At 39.7% G+C, this 19,299-nt stretch overlaps 1 protein-coding gene and 1 long non-coding RNA gene across 4 annotated transcripts in view; one reads left to right on the top strand and one right to left on the bottom strand.

Annotated features, from left to right (window-relative positions):
- Rgs7 (regulator of G protein signaling 7) overlaps window positions 1–16,910 on the top strand; it is a 396,147-nt gene extending 379,237 nt beyond the window's left edge. The window contains exons 17-18 of one of the 3 annotated variants that reach the window (XM_031390406.1): window positions 8,160–8,237; window positions 16,192–16,910. In XM_031390406.1, the coding sequence (XP_031246266.1) occupies window positions 8,160–8,213 (54 nt within the window). In that variant the 3' untranslated portion in view covers window positions 8,214–8,237; window positions 16,192–16,910. The remainder of the gene's footprint in view (window positions 1–8,159; window positions 8,238–16,191) is intronic. The other 2 variants (XM_031390415.1, XM_031390398.1) reach the window with 2 other exon arrangements.
- LOC116103905 lies at window positions 6,013–6,655 on the bottom strand. Its single transcript, XR_004123626.1, has 2 exons — window positions 6,531–6,655; window positions 6,013–6,109 (listed from the first exon to the last, which is right to left on the bottom strand). It is a non-coding gene; the product is annotated as an uncharacterized LOC116103905 (long non-coding RNA).
- Window positions 16,911–19,299: the final 2,389 nt, after the last annotated feature.

The following is a 19,299-nucleotide window of genomic DNA, read 5'->3' as shown; positions in this document are numbered from 1 at the left end:
CTCTCTCTCTCTTGCACACACACACACACACACACACACACACACACACACATACACACATCATACACACACATACACTTAAACCAAACTAATTACTTTTAGATACCCCTTGGATAGCATTAATCATCTTCCATCAGAGAAAATAAAACATGGCATTTTTATTGAATATTCTGTTTTGGGGTTACTGTGAAGAAATCATTAAGGAAATCAGAAAAGCTCCCTGAACGCACAGAGTTCAGATTCAGCAGCTGTACTGAGAATCATAAGTGCTAAGGTAATAAGTTTTATAGGAGACCATTATAGCATCGATGAAATAAATTTCAACACAAATCAAATTATTATAAGAGATGTGATTTTAAGATAGAGACATATTAAGGGAAAGGTAGAGTTTACATAAGCATTTAAATGGGTTCCTAGGTGCAGGGGGCTACATGGTGGATAGTATCCAAGGCAGAAATGGAGCAGAGAAGTCATATATCAACAGATCTCACTGTGAACCTGGTGGAAATGAGATGGTAACACCCATAATTGAATACCTGCCATACAAAAGGCTTTGTACTGGGTACATTATATTTTATAAACTGATCTGACCCTGGAAAGTGGGAGTTATTGTGCATATTTATTTACCTATCTTATAGGTGAAGAAAATAATGGGGACGTGCATCTTCAAGGAATATGATTTTCCCAAAATCATAGAGTGAAGGAGCTGGCTGTGACTAAAACCTTATTTTCTATCTGCCATCTAGTTGCAGCCTCCTTTCCAACTCAAGTCCACTACTGGTCAATGCTGATCTTAGGGAGTTTAACTTTGTTTAGTTTAGTATTTCCATATGGCACATTTACAACCTGGGTGATAGGAACAGTATCACTCTTTTTTTCTCAGCCCAGAATCAATGTTTTTTGTAGCCAGTATTTCCACAAAACTAAGGGAACATCGTTAACGTCCGAGCTGCCTTTGTGCCCCACCAGCACACTAGCGGACCACCCTTGCCTCATAGCTTCAGCATTCCTGGGGTATCTCTTCCCCCTCATATGTTTTTGTCTGTATGCTCAACAATCTCAGGTTACCTCTGGACAGATGTTATCTTGCTTTGCCAGTAAGACCTCTTCCCTGACATCACTCACTCATTGCTGAGTTTGGAGCCAGGGTTAGAAGAAGAATTCACTTACTTTAAACCTATTATTGTCAACAGACTCCCTTTGTTCTTTCCGCTAATCCCTTAACAGGGGAATGAGGATCACTCACATTTATGGATCGCCCTCACACTGGATTGTTGTCTTAAGGGAAAGAAAAGAAAGAATCTAATTCCTTGTGGCATGCTCTTTGTTTCTGTATTTTTCTTACCATTAGAGAAATCTCTTCAGGTCCATCTCTCAAAGGTCGGTGTGCCTTTGCCCGCCCTCCAGTGTCATTTATACTAAGTTGGCTTTATTACCTTCTCCTCTGCTTTTCTGAGTGTGAAGTTGTTGTCTTCCCCCATCACCACCAAGTCCATCATCGTTTCTTCATCTGTTAAGCTGCCATATCGCCTATTTACAACAGAAGCCTCCAAGAAGGACAGAGAGGATATAAGATGAAGAGAGTACCTGAGGGTTGGTCAGCAAGTCGAGGTTCATGAATCAAGTACCCGTGCCTCATCTCTCCATTGCTTGTGTGAAGAGGAAGATGGATCAGCTTGGCTTTGAGTTAGAAAAGTAGGGACTTAGAAACGACTACTAAGGAATGCTAGTGATGAGTTCCCAGGAACTCTCTAAGCTAACCTTGTTTTGGAAATAGTTTTGTTCCATTGCAATGAAGGTGGTTATCTTTAGAGCCTTTTGAAAAATCAGTAGAAAAACTGCAAAGGCCTTCTGACTCAAACTGTGCCCTCTGCTCTGGCCTACTTGTCCTACATTGATACACCAAGCTTTGTCATTACCTTCTAAAGACGATTATGCGTTGTCAGGAGCAGTGATGGATTTTTATTTTGTGGTTTTGATGTTAGGGAACCAACATCAGCTGGCTAATGCTATATAAATGAGATAACCAGCCCAGTTTCCACGTTATGAGACAGTTTTCACAGAGGGCTAGATTGACTGGGATCTGCATTAACAGTGTAGCTCAGTAGTCTAATTAGTGACCGGATAACATATAAATGTAAAACATTAAACAATGACAAAAATTCAAAACTTAGTTATTCTTGAATATTCTTTTTAGTAAAGTGAGTAAATTTGTTTTCTTTGTCAGTTTTTGAAAGAGGATTTCCCTACATAGCTCAGGCTTGACTTGAACTCTATACTCTTCTGCCCTTATCTCCTGAGTGACAGGATGTCAGGGGTTCACCAGTACACTCAGTAGTGAATGAAATTAATTATCTACTTTTATTCAGAATCTGTGTTAGTGGTAAAACATTCTTCAACCTTGGATGTGGATGTGCTTATTCACTTCAGCACGAAATCTAGTTCTGTGTCTTACCTTGTGAGTTTTAGAAATCTTTTTAACTGCTGGACCTCAGCTTCTGTGTCTGTAAACCTTACTACCCTGAATCAGATCTTCCCTTGTTTGCTTATCCCATTAAAGATCAAAATATGATACATATCCATCAAGTTAAATGTAGATTTTCTTCTCTTAATATAACCATTTAAAATTGAACTTACTGTTTGATTGTAATATAACTGTATAAAGAAAGATTCTTTCTCACTTGCTCAATCTCGTTCCTCACATTTTTTTTCCTAACACAAAATGACACATCATTGATAAAAATGATCCATTTTGGGTGATAGGAATAGACTTCATGCTTACCTGTTTTCCAAAGCCACGTGTGCTATCATTTAATGGCAGAAAACCACCCCTACCAATTGGCTCCCCAACTGCGGATAACTACAGGCACTTTCTATTGGTCTTGCCTTGTTTTCGAAGGCACCAGTCTTTGAACAAAAGACTTTTAACTTGCTCTTATTACGTGTAAAAAACATATTGTGTAATCTCCACCAAGAGTGTAAACATTTGGGGAGCATGGTTCTGTTATGCTGCAGAGTCAGGCCCTGAGTAGTGTTGTGAGCTCTGTGTGTCACAGTCCCCTTTCCTGCCCATCCCTGGCTTCCTTCTATTTAGGATGGAGCACTCCTGGTTCAGACTTGGCTGTTTGGGCTTCTCATCATGATAGACTGGTTGAGCTGTGGGAAGTTCTCTTGAAGTGCCCAGGAAGAAATAGTCCTTACCATTGCAAATATCAATATCCTGCCTGAACTAAGGCAGGAAAGCTGACCTGGGAATCTAGCATCGTCTTCTCTGTCACTCTCATACTGTTCCTGTATGAGACATTATACTAGTCTTTCGAACATTTACCAACATGTATTGAGTCTCTATGTGCTACCCCTGTGTGCTTTTTATAAAGATAGCCCATTGGCGATACAGCTTTGGAATAAGCATTTTGCTTGGCAAATGTGAAGTTCTGAATTCCATACTCAACCCCACAAAAACATTTCGTAAATTATAGATTAGCTTACTTATCCTTCATCTCCCCTGTTATGCTATCATTTTCTACCACAGTGAAGCAGGGAATAAAAAGAGAACATTCACAGTGGTTATCTTATAGAGTATAGTTCTAGGAAGGAATTTTCCAGGACACCTGTCACACCTTTGATTTACATGAGCATCCATCCTAATGAGGCAGACACCCATGACAGCTTGCAAACAGATAACAAACAGAGAGAGAAGAGCTTTGGTTTCATGTCTGTGCCCCTGTGAACTCACCATTAGGAAGGCTCTGTGGACACTTTGTTTCTACTAATGTGCTATGGCTGTTGTTGCTCAGGATGATAGGCACATTAACATGAAAAAACTGTGTTAGAAATCAGTACAACACCTTTGGTGAAGAACACGTAGGAACTGGCCATTGGGCCTCTCCAGCAAACAGAAAGCAAACCTGATCAAGAGTGAACTAATGCCTCCTCTCCCTTCCTTTATGGATCTTGAGCATCTCTCTTTCATCATTTTGTTGGCAGATACAGCTATCCATCTTGTTCTAGTGAAACTGGTTGTGGTAATAACTCGCCCGAGAACATAATTCCAATTTTCCCTACAGCATGGTATAAATCCATGGGTGAAATGTTTTTGGACCATGTAGCCTCATTTAGTTTGGACACTGTAACTTTGTTCTCCTCTGACAGCGCCATTAGTTCTGAAATTGTCACTCAAGTTATACAAGCTGTGAATGAAATGTTGCAACAGAGTACCCTCTGCACCCTCAGAGGCTCCTAGGGAGGGCAGTTGTAAGTACTGAGCAGTGTCCACAAGGCTGCCACATGAGCCCAAGGCAAAATCTGAACCAGAATTTCCTAAGTTCTGTTCCACTGAGTGTAAAGCCCTGGGTTTGTACTACCGCCTGGGAGATCTCAGGGAAGATCATCAGAGAAGCTTTGAAGATAAATCTACAGCTCAATGGTAGCCTGCATTCAGTCACCACTGGGTTCTTTCCTCTAATAAAAATAGTAGTTATTTAGTCCCTACTCTGGGTAGGTACTGTCTTTTCTGATTGGGAATCCATAGGTAATAAGACATAAAGCCTGCTCTAATCATATCCATAAATGTAAGAAAACAGAGGTGACTCAAACTACTACTATCTTGGGATACAGTTCCTATGTATATCTAAATTGATTCTCTTCCTATGGAAGCTGACTGTCCAGTAAACAGAACAAGGCTCCCACTAGCTTCCTCAGTGTGAGTCACAGTGGCTTTTCTGGGAGCTCAAAGGAAACAGGGAAAAGAAGGATTAAAGCCCAAGTAAGAGACCCACATGATCAAAACTAGAAAGAGGCATGAGGACTCAACAGACTTGGGCCAGGACTAGTGTGAAGGTTTCCAGTGAGAGCAGCAGAGCATAGAAAACAGTCAAGGAACCAGACTGTGTTTTGGATTTGCCCAGTGGACACACACACCAATTGGGCTGTAGATGGTTGCAGTGGGGAAGCTCAGAAATGCCCCAGAGAGGATGGTCCTACTAAAGGATCAGTGGGTACTGTTCTAACACACACATTAGGTGCTTGTGACTGGAACGTGGCTGCTTATATAAGAGAGAAGGAAGATTTAGAATACCAACGTATTTACTTCAATGTATTAAAGTCACATTTACTGGAAAGTGAGATTAAACTTTGAACTGTCTGAGTTAGGATTCACAATTTTGATAAAGCAGTCAACATTATTTTTTCATTATCACTGTTTTTATTTGAAGATTGTTGAGCTTCCTTTATGACACCAGTATGCTTGAGTCTCAGATCATTTCATATCCATCGGTTAAACTGTCACTGAATAAAGCAAAAAGACCTAGGAATGTTTGCATGCATATGAGCTCTTAACATCACAGAATCTGGCAACATACTTTGTAGATAGTCAGCTCAGCCTCAGTCTAAATTGCCTCATTAAGTCTAAATTACCTCTAAATGGCATGCAGCAGGAATTTTAAAAAAAAAATGTATTAGTGTTGTAAGGACAATGGTGTGCATATTCTCTTCTAAGTGTGTTTCATGTAACTGGGGAAGAGTGTGAATGGGACTTAAGTAGATAAAGATAAGGCTCATTGTGACATCAGATTTAATTGCCATCAATAGTAGAGTCAGATTTCAATTACAGAGACCCTGTACTTGGCAGTTCTATCTCTTGACCAAGCCACCTCTTCATATATGTTCCCTGACATTCCCCTGTGAAACATTTCTCAGAAAAAAATGAAAGTCACTTTGATGCTGATGGAACACTGCAGGGGTAGTTTTATACTTTTTATGAACTGTGCTTGTTCCTGGAGACCATTTAAAATAGTAAAACAAGAATCCTCCTTGTAGACATTGCAGACCTTCGTGGAATTAGAATTATTTTGAGTTCATCTGTCGACATCCCACCATGGCTTCCATAGCCTTGGCAGACCACACAGCAAGCCTGGATTGGACAAGTTCTGCTTAGTGCATACAGCATTATAGTCTCACTGTTAACAGCATATGCCAGTAGTCAGAGACTAAGGGAGATGTGAACAAATATTGCACAGACACAAAGCCATTTATTATTCCTGTGATTACAACCAGTGTGAGGCCAAAAATACAATAGACTGTGGCAACTGCTGAGCCTTTAAAGTATAACCTAGAAGGAGAAAAAAAAAGTTCAGCTGTTATTTGTTTTGTTTCTCCAAATCATACAGATGACTTTGGCATTAAAGATCTTCTTTTAATTTGATCTAGTTCATGAACAACACACACACACACACACACACAATTGTACCATAGACATTGCTCAGTTACTACAAAGGGATACAATAACCAACTGTTAATAAGAGTGTTCACTTAAAATATTCATATTACTGTCTAACAAAAATGTATTACTAATACTAGAAATAAAACAAAATTCAATGAGAAATCTTCCTCTTTTCTAGTTTTAAATTATAAATCTACAAGGTGTTTAGTACAGAAAAAGATGGCATTATGGGCATCTCAGAACTGCAAAGGAGTTTAGCATAATCTCTTCACCCAGGGCCAATCCCTAGAGTCTTCTTCCATGAACTCACTCTTTGTACTCCAGGAACATGGTAGATTTAGTTGGCAGAGGTATCAAATCCATCTTTAAGAGGTTCCACCCTTGTTTCCAGGAGCATCTACTCTTCTGAGGTCTCTAAGGACCACCTCTCCTTCTGCTTCCTGTAATTGAGCAGAATGATACAAAACCCGTGTCTACATGACTACTGGGAAATCTCTTGAAGTTATGATATGTGTCAACTCTCCCCCAACTTTTAGTTTTCCCTTGATTAAAATTTCTTATGTATTACCTTTCTAAGCTAGATCTACCTTTCCACATCCCCAAGTTACTTGTAGCCTAGAAAAAATGCAGATTCTGTGAGCCCATCCTCCATAAACTGAATTGCAATCATTCTATGTGTGTCTTTGTCTGTCTCTCCTGCCATGGTGGCAAGCATCTCAGGGCAGTATAGTATAAGGACTGTCTCCTTAGCAGTGTTCACACTCGAGTTCTTATGACCAAATAACACTGCTTCTCACTTGAGCTACATCTGAGTCCCTGCAAGCCTTCTTATAGCAAGGTTTGATGGATAACCCTTCTTCCCAACATCTGGTTCATTTGTGTTCTACTGGGTTCCAAACTTCTTTTATCTGATACTTGTGATGATCATGTTCCTGGCATGAAGACCATGCTTCATGAGCCTCTGCCTTGTACAAGACAGTACTGCCCACTCTCCCCACTGATTGATACCAAGCACAAAGATAATGTCACAGCTGATAGGCTGCTCTCACGTTATGTGCGCTCAATTCCACCACTCTCCATTGGAATTGTAGAGCATCAAGTTGGCTGTATTTCTTTTTTATGACTATTATGGACACCTTGCATTTATATAATATATATATATAGGAAAGGTATATATGAAAATCATATTTCTGTGAAAAGTGAGATTTTAAAGACTTGATAAGGTGAAGATGCCTTAAAAGCTGTCACCAGATTAAACCTGAGTGGCTCTTGCACCAGGATGGGGTTCTTTCCTGTTCTCTCCTTCACTTGTTTAGTATTTTGTCACCACCTTAACTGCTCCTCTATGTTTGCTCCCATCCATCAAAACCTTTCCTAGACCATAGCCAAGCACAACACTTGATCTGTGACCTTGTAGGAGATAGATACTGCCTCCCTGCCTCTGTCTCCTGAATACATTGTAACTGGAGACTCCATTCACATTCAGAGCCCAGTCCCCAACCATGTCAAGGTAGCACCATCTGATGCTCTAACTAAAACACTTGAAAACACTGCTTTTTTTTTTTCCATACGAGCTGTAGTTATGTTTTCTACTCTTGTCTTTTGTTTCTAGACTTTGTTTGTTGTGTATTCATTTTAATGTAATTTTGAATTTTTACTTTTTTCCCCACTACGTTCTTCCTGGTTGTTAAATTCGTAGTTCATCTCTGTACTTGCTCCCCACGTCTGGAGTATTTATTGGTTAGTCTTTTGAAGATGATGATCACGTTTGCATCATGCATGCCTTCCTTCAGCAGTCTATTAACGATTCATTCGGACTAACAATGAGAAGGCCCGGAAGTACTGGGAAGATGGCAGAAGCTGCCGCTCTAGTGAACAGCACACCTTGGAGGTGGTTGTTTGCCTAGTTATGAACTGCATCTTTCTGTCTCATCCACAGAGATGTCATGAAAGGCTGCTCCACGCCGTACTTAGCCCAAGAGCCTTTGTTTAAAGCAAGCTCCTGTCCTCAAATCGGGTAAACCCTTTCTAACAACTGTCAATACGCATGTCCAGACAGATACACAGCTAATGTAGTTGGTATACAGGAGATACTTGGTAAAGAATAGCCATTAGGGCAATCTACCATTGGGAGAATTAGCAAAGGACTTGGACAGTCTTAATGACAAATGCAAGCAGCCAATGTATACATGATAAAACCAAGAGCCTGCTGTTACAGTCAAGTACAACTTGGAAAAGAATCTAGCTTATTGCTGCAAAGGGGTGTTGTTCCATAGCTGGGGGCCTGCTGCTGGTGGCCCACCTGGCTGAGGCTCTCTCTCTCTCTCTCTCCCTGGATGCTGGCCTGTTGCTAGGCCCCGGTCTCTCTCTTTCCCCCAGGGCTGACCTGTTTGCTGCACAGCACCTTAATTAAAAGGGAGGCAATATATGAATGAGTTATTTTATTGTAGGAAGGAGAAATATGCTGGTTGAGTAGAGAGAAAGAAAGGAGAGGAAGGAGAAAGAGAAAAGAAGGAGAGGGAGAAAGGCAGAGAGAACAAAGAGCAGAGAGGAGAGAGAGAGCAAGAAGAAGTAAGAGAGGGGAGAGAAGTAACAAAATAAGAGAGCAAGAGAGAAAGAAAGTAAGAGAGAAAGGGGAGAGAAGTAAGAGAGAGTGAGGAGCAAGAGGAGAAGGGTAAGAGAGAGAGGAGGGGGCAAACCACCCCTTTTATTGTATGGGGCGTGGCATGCCTGGCTTGTGATCAGATGGCTGTGTGTAAGGTCCAGCTAGAATGCTGGGAGTTTGAGACATTGTCTGCCTGATAGAGCACACATCTTCTGCAGGGGCAGCTGTGAGGGGTCTGGGCTGAAATCTGAGCCATTGGTCTCAGACACAAATCACCGAATGCCTACCGTCCCTTGTGAACAAATTACTCTGCTCAATGGTTCTCCGGGATTCCGAGGTGGCTGCTCTCCTGGACTCCGGCTGTCAGAACTGCCCACTGCCCCACAAAGGGGCTATTTTTCTTTTTAAGTGATATCTAGTGCTAGAAAATGGATGTGAAATAGAGGTTGGATGTGTTTGTACGAACATTGGTAAACCCAGCTATGCAGTTGGATAAGGCAAGAAGATTATAATTTCAAGGTCAGTCTGGACAAGTTGGTGAAATCCTGTCTCCAAATACAATGAATGAAGGCTCTGCGTGTAGAATGCTCATGCAGCATGCCTCAGGCTATGGATTAGAAAAATCTAGGAGGGAGAAAGGAAAAGAAGGAGGAACAGAGGAAGGGATGGAGCAAGGGATGGAAAAAGGAGAATAAGAAAGGAAAGAAAGAAGGAAGAAAGGAAGGAAAAAAGGAAAAGAGATTAAAATCTAGACAATTTCATACACTCTTCCTACAAGCATAAACTGTTATGCTTTTCAGGAATGAAACTGATAAAATATTCTAAAAGCTTCTAAATTCTTATACTTTAAATCAATAATTTAATTTAAAGGAACTTTGTCCTTAGACAACCCAGATGTTCTGACACACACAAAAACATTCATTACATCATATAATTGCTAAATAAAGGACAGACTGACTGTCCAGAACACTGGGGCTTTCTTAATCCATTAGAGCCTATCTATTGCAATCCTACACACATATTAAAAATCAGATTTAGAACAGTAGCATTCATGTTTTTTAATATCACATTTGATTAATACATTTTTCATGTGTACCACAGATAAACATGCATATATGCACACTGTACTTGTGCATGTTTATATTTTATGGATTATAATAAAATATAATAATTTTAATCACTATAATTACATTCTAATAAGCAGTAAATTCCTCTATTGGATATTATCCTTTCTGATATTTTCTGATCTATTTTATGATATTTAATTTTTTCTTAAATACAGTTGTATCTACCTAAATAGATTTTTGTCACATATAGCTAGAAAAATAGTTTTTTTATCAGAAACACATGTAAAATGACAGTTGATGAACATATAATCATCTAACTGGACCTGCTTCACATAAGTCAGTATCTATAGTATAATTTATTTGATTTTTAGAAAAGCTTTAAGGTGGAGTTTTAAATGAAAGTGTTGAAAGGTTTATAGCTTATTTGTAATTATCCTTTAATTTACATTGTTTCTTATTTTAATTCATCTGTATTTTAATCTGATGATGTCTATTGCCTTCTTTATAATTTTAAGTAAGAAATGGGATTATTTGACATATGATCTTTCTTAATCCATATAAAGATCTATACACTGGTGTTCAAGTATTTAATTACTCAGATCTGTATCTTCCTAAAGAGTCAATATTTGAAAGAATCCTCTTCCTTCTTTCCTTTTATAGGAAGAAGCTTTATATAACGTCCTGTAATACCACATCATAATATATTACATATTATGATATAACATATGTAATATAATTATATCATAATGTCACATTATAGGAAGTTGTATCCATTCATAGTCTTACTATAGTTATCTAACATGCTTTAATATAAATTCATTTGACACTTTACTTGAAAGATTGGATTTTATTAAAGCAGGGAAGAACTTTTGGAACATGCAGTCATGATTCAAATTTTTTTTTAACCATCTTCTGAGTTGAAAAGTCCAGATTCTGTTAGTGGACTGGTTCATACATAGGATGAGATTACTGTTCCTCCATCATTCAGTCCTTGCCCTCACTGTCACCTATCAAGCCCCTCCTACCTTGAAATAAAAGTAACTTAATTCTAGGACACTGAAATCTTTCTACCCTCACCTTGTAAACATTTATTCTTGAAATAATATTTCCAGTGAGGGAGCTCAGCTCATGGGAGAACCTTTTGGGGACTTCTATAAGCCTGATGATTTTTAACAGCTATTAACAGGGTGTGTGGCTTATAAAATAATATTCAGAAGTCATATAAGTATATGATTGCAGATTCATGGGCAGGAAGAACTGAGAGAAGGGAACGGCTTATCACTGAAGGCTGAATAAGGGGCATAGTGTGTGCAGAGAAGGGGTCTTGACCGAGAGAGTAGCTGGTGACAAGCAGGTGGAGCAACAGCCAGCAAACTAGAGGGACAGAGAAGCCAGACGAACGATTTTGAAATCTAGGCAAAGAATGAGACCACAACATTTTTCAGTATGAGAGTTAAAGAGATTATATCTGTAGTTCATCTTCTTATATGAGGTTGCTCAAATGGTCAGCCCTGCTGATTTTATGCCTAGAGACTAGGCATTTGGCAGGTCCCATAAAACAGTGGGCAGGTAATACTACCATAATATTTTTGTACTTATAATATGTTCATAAGTCTTCAGGAACACATAGAAGCAATATGAGTATTTCCAGGACACCAGCAAATAGAAACTGTAACGAAATAGAAAGACTTATGAGGCTGAGTCAAATAGGAAGGTGAAAATGGGAAGTAATCTTATACTCTTAATGCTAAGGTCAGAGGTCATCTGGGGCAACTCTGCCCACTTATCTCTCTTCAGTCTACCTTCTGGGCAGTGTACCTCTGTGACAATCATAAAACTTGCAGAGTCTGCTCAGGAGAACGTAGCTTCTTGTGCTTGCTAATGGGTCGAGGACTGCAGAAGAGCAATGTAGAAAGCATTTCTTGTGTTCCCATTGTTTCCAACTCCATGCTGTGGCTAAGGGCCTGGCCTTCCTGTCTATTCTCACAGACTTCATACTTCTGTCTCATCTCTCTGCTTTAAGATCAAGAATAATGTTTTGAATCACTTAAAACTGGTAACTATGAGTAAGTAGTTCACTTGGGAAATCCAGAAGAGTCACAAAAACTGGGCTCGGTGACACAGGTCTGCAATCACAGCAACCTGGAAACAGAGGAAGCAAGTCACAAATTCAAGGTCCTCCTAGGATCTAGAAGGAGTCCAAGGCCAGTCTGGGCACTGTACTTGGTGAGACTATATCTCAAAATAAAAAATAAATAAATAAGAGGGCTGGGGCTACATCTCTGTAGTAGAGTGCTAAGGCATGTGTGTGCCCAGGGTTCATTACCTAGGTCATAAATAAGTCTTTATAAGTTGTTGTTTAGGAGCTGGTTGGCTCTTTTCCTCTGGATGACAGCAAAAACTCTTGGAGACCTGTAGGATGGGAAGGGCATGGTCTGATGTGGATGAAGCTTTCTAGTGACTCTTGTTAAGGGGATGTTCCACTTTCACCTCTGCTCCAGAATTGATTTATTCTAGAACTGATCACATGTTCATTCTTTTTCTAGCATCCTCTTCACCAACTGCCTATTACAAAGGCTTCCAATATCCTGAGTTTCAGGTTCTAAATGTCTGTGGTTGCCTTTCCTATAGATTTGTTTCTGCTATAGCCTCTCTCCCTGACACTGACAGCAGGGTTGACAGATGTCCTTTGACATTCATGTAGTCTAGATGCTAAGACAGTTTTTCTTCATGTGGAATTATGTAAGAAGTGATCTCAGAGGTGATATTGGCGAGGTTTTCTTTAGTCCTTTTATATTGCTAGAGTCAAAAGTTCATGATTTAGCTATGAAAGTCTTTCTAGTCCTTCAATTTACTTACCCAAAGATAAGAGTGAGGGACTGATTCTGCTGGGTTCTGAAAAGCCCTGCCTAGAAATGGCTTTGCAAATGGCTCACAGGCAATTTAAAAGATGAACGTGCATCAGGGAAGAGACAGTGTTGTTAAACCTTCAGTGCTTTCTAATAGGCTGAGCAGTAGAGAGTGGAATCCCACCAGTATGGGCACTACAGTTGAGACTTATGTACTTTCTTTTCCACAAAGAAGCAAGACAGGCTACATACAGGATCTAGATCTTTACATCTCCATGAGCCACTAGACATGTTAGCTGGTTGCTGTCACCTCAGGCTCTTAAGATCTTTTCACTCTTAGCTGCACCCAGGATCCTTGTAATTGTTGCAATACACAAAAGCAATACTCTCATTGCAAAGTTGGTAAGCCCATACTATACAAGGCCATATGCACACAGTTTCTCACTTGAGTTCACTGTTTCTTTATTATCTCGAATCCCCAGGTTGACTGTGACACTGTTTCCCTGTGGGCTCCTGTGGAAGAGTGTTTTTTAAGTTATTTCCTAGGACAGATAGCATCAGGTTGGACTTTTACCAGATCTGACTTATTGATGTCTATAATAAACCAGATGCTAGCAGTCTTCATGATTTGCAGGAACTTAAAAACAAATAAAAGTACAGAAAGAGAACAGTGTTTCCTTTTAAATTAAATGCATAAAGAAAAAGTGGCAAGGATTTCTGTCCAAATAAAATTCAATTGTGTCTGAGTTTAAAATGGCATCCCAATAGAGCTAGTTTATTCTTCTTTTCTGGACTTTTAACCCAAATCATGTTAATCTATAGTTTTAAGAAAAATAGTTCTATACTAGCCTAGCCTTCTATTCTCCTTCTACCTCATCAATGACATAAGAAAAATGTAAGCCCCTTTCCAAGATAACTGATTTCATCTCAGAATAAATAATACCCACACACATATGCATTTATGTCAATAACACACGACTCCAATAGTAAGGACAGGGAAGAGTATCATCCCTAAGCATAGAAAAGAGCTTTTTAATTCTAACATCAGCTAAATACATTATTGTCTATGTTTTGCGTAGAGAAAGAGTATAATCTACAGTTTTCAGTTTCTCAGTGATTTTTCTGCCCTTTGTAGAGTCAGAATAGTGATTTTGGATCTGGGCTTCCTAAGAGATCAGATTTCCTTACTTAAAACATAATATTAGCAGCATTTACAACAATAAGGTCATAGCCAAAATAAAATGACTCTGTAAGGCATCCTAATTTTTTTTAAAAAACGTTTGCCTGCATCAGTGTTTCAAACAAGATGTTTAAGCAGATGCTGCTGCTGCCTCCTTTTATGGATGAGGAAACAGGTACAGGATTGGACATGGTGTTCTTTGTCCATTCAGGCTGCTATAACAAGATACTCTAAGCTAAGTGGCTGATGCAAAACAAACATTGTGCACAGTACTAGCGGCTGGACTCCAATGGTGAGGATCTATTTCCTGGTTCACAAATGGCCGTCTCCTCTTGTGTCCTTACATGGAGGGCCAGATTCTCACTTGGATGTGTTCTATAAAATTACCATGTGTAGGAAGAGTGTGCGGAGCTAAGCATAACCTGGAATGAGATGGTTTCCTTAAACGTGGGGAGCTTCTATTACCAACTGCTGAAAGCTAAAATGGGAGCCTTTTTCCACTCAAGAGAAAAGATCTTGCTCTTCATGAGTGCTGTGTTGTCAGCCAAAAACCACACAAAGTATAAGGAAAGTTTATCAAAATGAATTATGAATTTGCTATCTTTTACTAGTGATTATAGAATTATTATTAATCAATTCTTAAACATATCATTCTTTGTGTAAAATATGGCAACTTTGGTCTGAATTTTTGTGATTCCCAGCCAAGAAAACACATACACACACACACAAACACACACACACACATTCAATTCTACAATCCCAAAGAGATAGGACTAGCAGGTCAGACTTAGGGACATGCTTAGATCCTAATGGAGGAGATTTGATGAATAGAGTTAGGGGCTTTATGAAAGAGGCCCCAAGGAAATTCTTCACTTCTTCTCCCATGGGAGGACCAGAGAATACTCTCTGCCATTTGTGGACCAGAAGAAAGGCCTTTCCATGAGACCCATGTTCAGGATGTCAGCAGGCTGGAAATAAATCTCACCTGTTTCTAAGCACTCAGTCTATGGGCTCTTACTCTGGCAACAGACTGAGACAATGGACATGAGTAATTTCTCACCTTTACCTTGATCAAACTTGGCTACATTAGAGAGCAAGTCAAGGATACAGCTGCAACATACATTATTTCCCAAAAACTATAATGTCTCAAAATAATTGTCCCTTATTTCACCCTTCCAAAGGAAAAATTGAAATAATTATTTTACTTATATAGTTATTTATGTAAAAATACATGATCAGGCCACTTGCTTTTATTTTAGAACCTAAAAAATAGAGAGATAAAACAATTTACCAGTCAATAAATTGTGTTCTCATAAAAAAAATCAACTTCCATATCACTGTAGAATACTAGCAATTAATAGAAACAAGTTGGTGGTCTAAATTCCAAAAAAAGGAAAGCAATAAAGGGAAAAAATCCATGTACTCACTGTAATAGTATATTAGTAAAGTATGGGGAATACATGGAATATATATATATGTATATATATATACATATATATATATATGTAATTTTCCTGGGTTTAGAAGAAACCAAGTTGTGGATGACAAAAAGATGTTAGCAGTTTGAAAGTGGAGTGAAGAGACTTGTATCTCGAGAATCCCAGTTGGCTTCTTTTTCTCCATTAACTCTACCTGGGAGGGATAGACTCAAGTTTGAGTTCCTACCAACCATACCTTCACAAGTGCATGTTAGGCAGTTCAGTTGCACCCTGACTCATCTCGATATTGGCCAATGTAGCACCAACTTGACAGAACACATTCACATTGTTGCCCTGCAGAGCACCTGGCTCAGGCTCCTGTTAGGACGCAGATTTCAGGTTGGGAACCTGGGTGTTGGCTCATAGCTCAGCCTCCGTGGAACGTTTCTGGACATGTTTATGATTTGCTAATGTGTGCTGTGACCCCATCAGTCTGTTTGCAGTGGGGGGAGGGCTGGGAGGAGAGGGATGTTTGGGAGGGAGAGTCATTTGTTTGATGTATTCATGCTGGGAGGGTGAGGGAGGGAGCAGGGTTCATCATTACGTGTGAATTCAGGTTAACTTAAGGGGTTTAGTTTGGGGCCTGGATGGCAGAGCCTAGTGCTAGAACTCATGTTTATTAGCATGTGTGAGGTCTAGGGTTTGATTCCTGGGACCCACACACCAAAAGATGAGGGTCCACTTTGACCCTCACAAACATAATTCTGCTGTAGTAGCTGGATTCTTCTATGGTGCTGCTTGTCAGTGATCCTGACTTATTTTTCTTTCTTCATCTGATATTTTTTTCCTCAGGGGAAATCTCTCACATCCAAGAGGTTAACAAGCCTTGTTCAGTCTTACTAAAAGGATCGTCTTTGTCACACAAGAGCTGAATGGAGCCATCGCCCATACCTTGTAGCCCATCGCTGTTACCTGGAGCCAAGGATGTTAGACCAAGATGTTGCATGACCGAAGGACCTGAATTGTTCTTTTCTGTGTACACATAAAGGCATGGCATTCGCCAAGGGACTCTGTCATCTCATCGCCTTCATCTTCACGTGTCGTCTGCCTCCCTCTCTCCTCGTTCTAAGCTGGATCTGTGTCCTTTTCTTTTTAATGAGTCCAAGTGAAGGAAAACGTTATTTTTCCCCCTTTCCTCTCTTTTTCTTAAAGCTTCTGCTACATGCACAGTTCACTGAAAATTCAGTCAGTCACAAACTGGAAGAATTGTAAAAGAAAAAAAAGTCTATATCACTAAGTACACACATGGCTTCACATTTATTAAATAATAAATTGGCACGGAAGGTGTCATTTCACCCGTGTATGCACAGTCTGAAGCAAGTACCCATTTTCATCCGTTTCTCCGGACATTATTTGTTCATGTTTCCTGCATTTATTTTTTTATACCATATTTAAATGAGAAAAATACCTTTTACTCCAGATGTATCAAAGTTGACCTCTTCTCTGTAAATTTGTGTATGTTTATATTGTTGTTTTATCTTTCATTAAAAGATGCAGAATCTCGTTGCTTTGGAACTTTTGTTGTTGGTGCTACCTGTAAAAGGAAGGGAAGAGAATCACAGCCATCCAGTTAATCTCAGTTTCGGATGGTTATAGAGTCAGAAATACAAGAGTGGAAGCATCTCCCTGGTGGGCAGCATGTGAAAGGTGTGCTCCCACAGACAGAATGCATTATGTCAGGGGCGATCATTCACATCCTGCCTGTGCTCACAAGCCCAGCGTTAGGATTCTGAAACGTGGGTTCATGTAAAAAAGATAGGCGAGGACTGGCAAAAGACAGCAGAGAATTGGGAAGGGGGGTGTGTGTTCCAGGAACTAGTAACAAAAATTACACCAGGGGCCAGGGGATGATGGCTCAGCCAGTAAAGGAGCTAGCCACACCTGATAGTTATCCCAAGAGACCATTATGACAATAGAAGAAAGGATCCCTGACAGTTCATAGTTGTCCTCTGTTTTCTACACATGCTCTGTGGCACATAGGAGAGGTTCACACACACACACAGAGAGAGAGAGAGAGAGAGAGAGAGAGAGAGAGGAGAGGAGAGGATACATTTTAGAAGCTTGAAAACATTTGAAGTCTCTCAAGGGTTTCTGGGAATAAGTGAAGACTAGCTTTCAGGAAAAGCACAGAGTAAAGCTTTGGGGTGGGGGGTTGCCTCTTGTCCTTTTCCAATCTCACCCCAACCCCACCCTCATCTCCAGGACCAGTTGAACCATAAGTCAGACAATAAGGATTTCCTGAAGTTTTCATGAAGTAAAATGGTTATTGAAGTCTTTCTCCTTCACAGTGTCCTCACAGATCCTCACAGTTCACAGTTTTGTCCCACCCTCCAGCCTCAGTGACAAAGAGTTCCTGTAGTCACATGATAAAAACATTTTGTCCTCGTTGACCAATTCTTCCTTTGCAATGCTGCAATAATGTTTTCCACAGATTGGGGGTTGGGGGGAAAGAAAAAATTCTGCTTAATATGAGTAACAGGAATGTGACTGCAAACTTACCTTAGTTATCTGCTGGCCAAAGCCAGGAGGGGAAACAATGAGAAATGAAGGCAGATGCTCCCCAGCTGTATGACAAATGTCACACTTGGGACTTGCCGCTGCATCCCCCACTTATAGCTGCGTACTTACTTCTTAATACATGATAAATTAGAAATAATTTTGTGATTTACATGGGGGCAAGACTTGAGTACTATAAATTAATTCCATTCGTTTTAATGCAAGTATCAATTGTGTCTATATGTAAGTACCTATTTGAGAGAACATATTGCATTTCTAATATTTTTTGCTGCTGTTACCCATGACTACACTTTTTGCATGCTGAGAATTCTCTCAGACATTTACAGGATATAACCAAACGTACAAGTTGGCTTCCAAAGACTTTTAAGAAACAAGCACATGTCAGTGTGTCAAACGTGGAAATAACCGAGAGGGAACTAAACTCATGTCTCAGCCACAAGCATCTTATACTGCGCACTTGGAACTTTTTATTAAAAAGTGTATTCTCACCAACTCATAACACACAAAAAAAGTCTCACATATTAAACATTATTAAAATAAGTCTAAAACACAATGTGCATGTTCCTGTGGATATTTAGGGATGTTTCCTTGGGACTGAAATGTAATATATTTGAAACTTCATTTCCAAATGGTAATTTTTAAGTCATTAGACAAAATCTTAATGTCTTTATTAGGTCATACAGCCCAAATCATCAGTAGGTCAGAGCATATACAATATTTTTTAAAGGTAATAACATCCTACTCTTATATGGGCTTAAAGGATTAAGGTAATATATGTAAATCACCAAGCACAGGGCTTGGGGCATAACTGATAAGAAACAATGTGTCTCTTACACACTTCTCTCCTTTCCTCTAAGGAAACATCTTTATAAGAAGAGACAGTAAGCTTTCATACCCTCCCTCTTAGTCTTGGACTCTACTTGGCCAAAACCAACTAGAGTCAGGACAGCAGGGGTCTTGGGAAAGGGCTGGCATATAGAGAGCTGTGATGGAGGTTAGGTTACTCAGTGTCAATGAAGCCCTAGAACCAAAGTATGATCATAAGCAAGGCCTTAGGTCAGTGTAGAGAATTGTGTTCTGGAGGAGTAGGTTCTGGAAGCCAGTGCTTGGGAAATAGAAACCTTCCCAAAGATATCAGAGGCTTTACCCCTGTGTAGGCTAAAACCCTGAGCAGTTTTGCTTAGTATCCACTATGACAGTAGACAGCAGAGAGTGTAAGGGACATGGGTACTGTCATCTGGCAGTTATACTGCAAAGGACACTGGATCTTTTTGGCAGGTTATGCAGAGAAATCAATTTGAAAACACACACTGAAGGAAACTCAAAGATGGTTTGTTGGAATTAGAGAGGGAAACACAGGACAGGCAAGCAGGCATTCTCAGC

The sequence above is a fragment of the Mastomys coucha genome, unplaced genomic scaffold, assembly GCF_008632895.1.
Source record: "Mastomys coucha isolate ucsf_1 unplaced genomic scaffold, UCSF_Mcou_1 pScaffold1, whole genome shotgun sequence".
Lineage (NCBI taxonomy): Eukaryota > Metazoa > Chordata > Mammalia > Rodentia > Muridae > Mastomys > Mastomys coucha.
The sequence above is the reverse complement of the archived record's forward strand: the minus strand, read 5'-3'. Positions and strand labels throughout refer to the sequence as shown.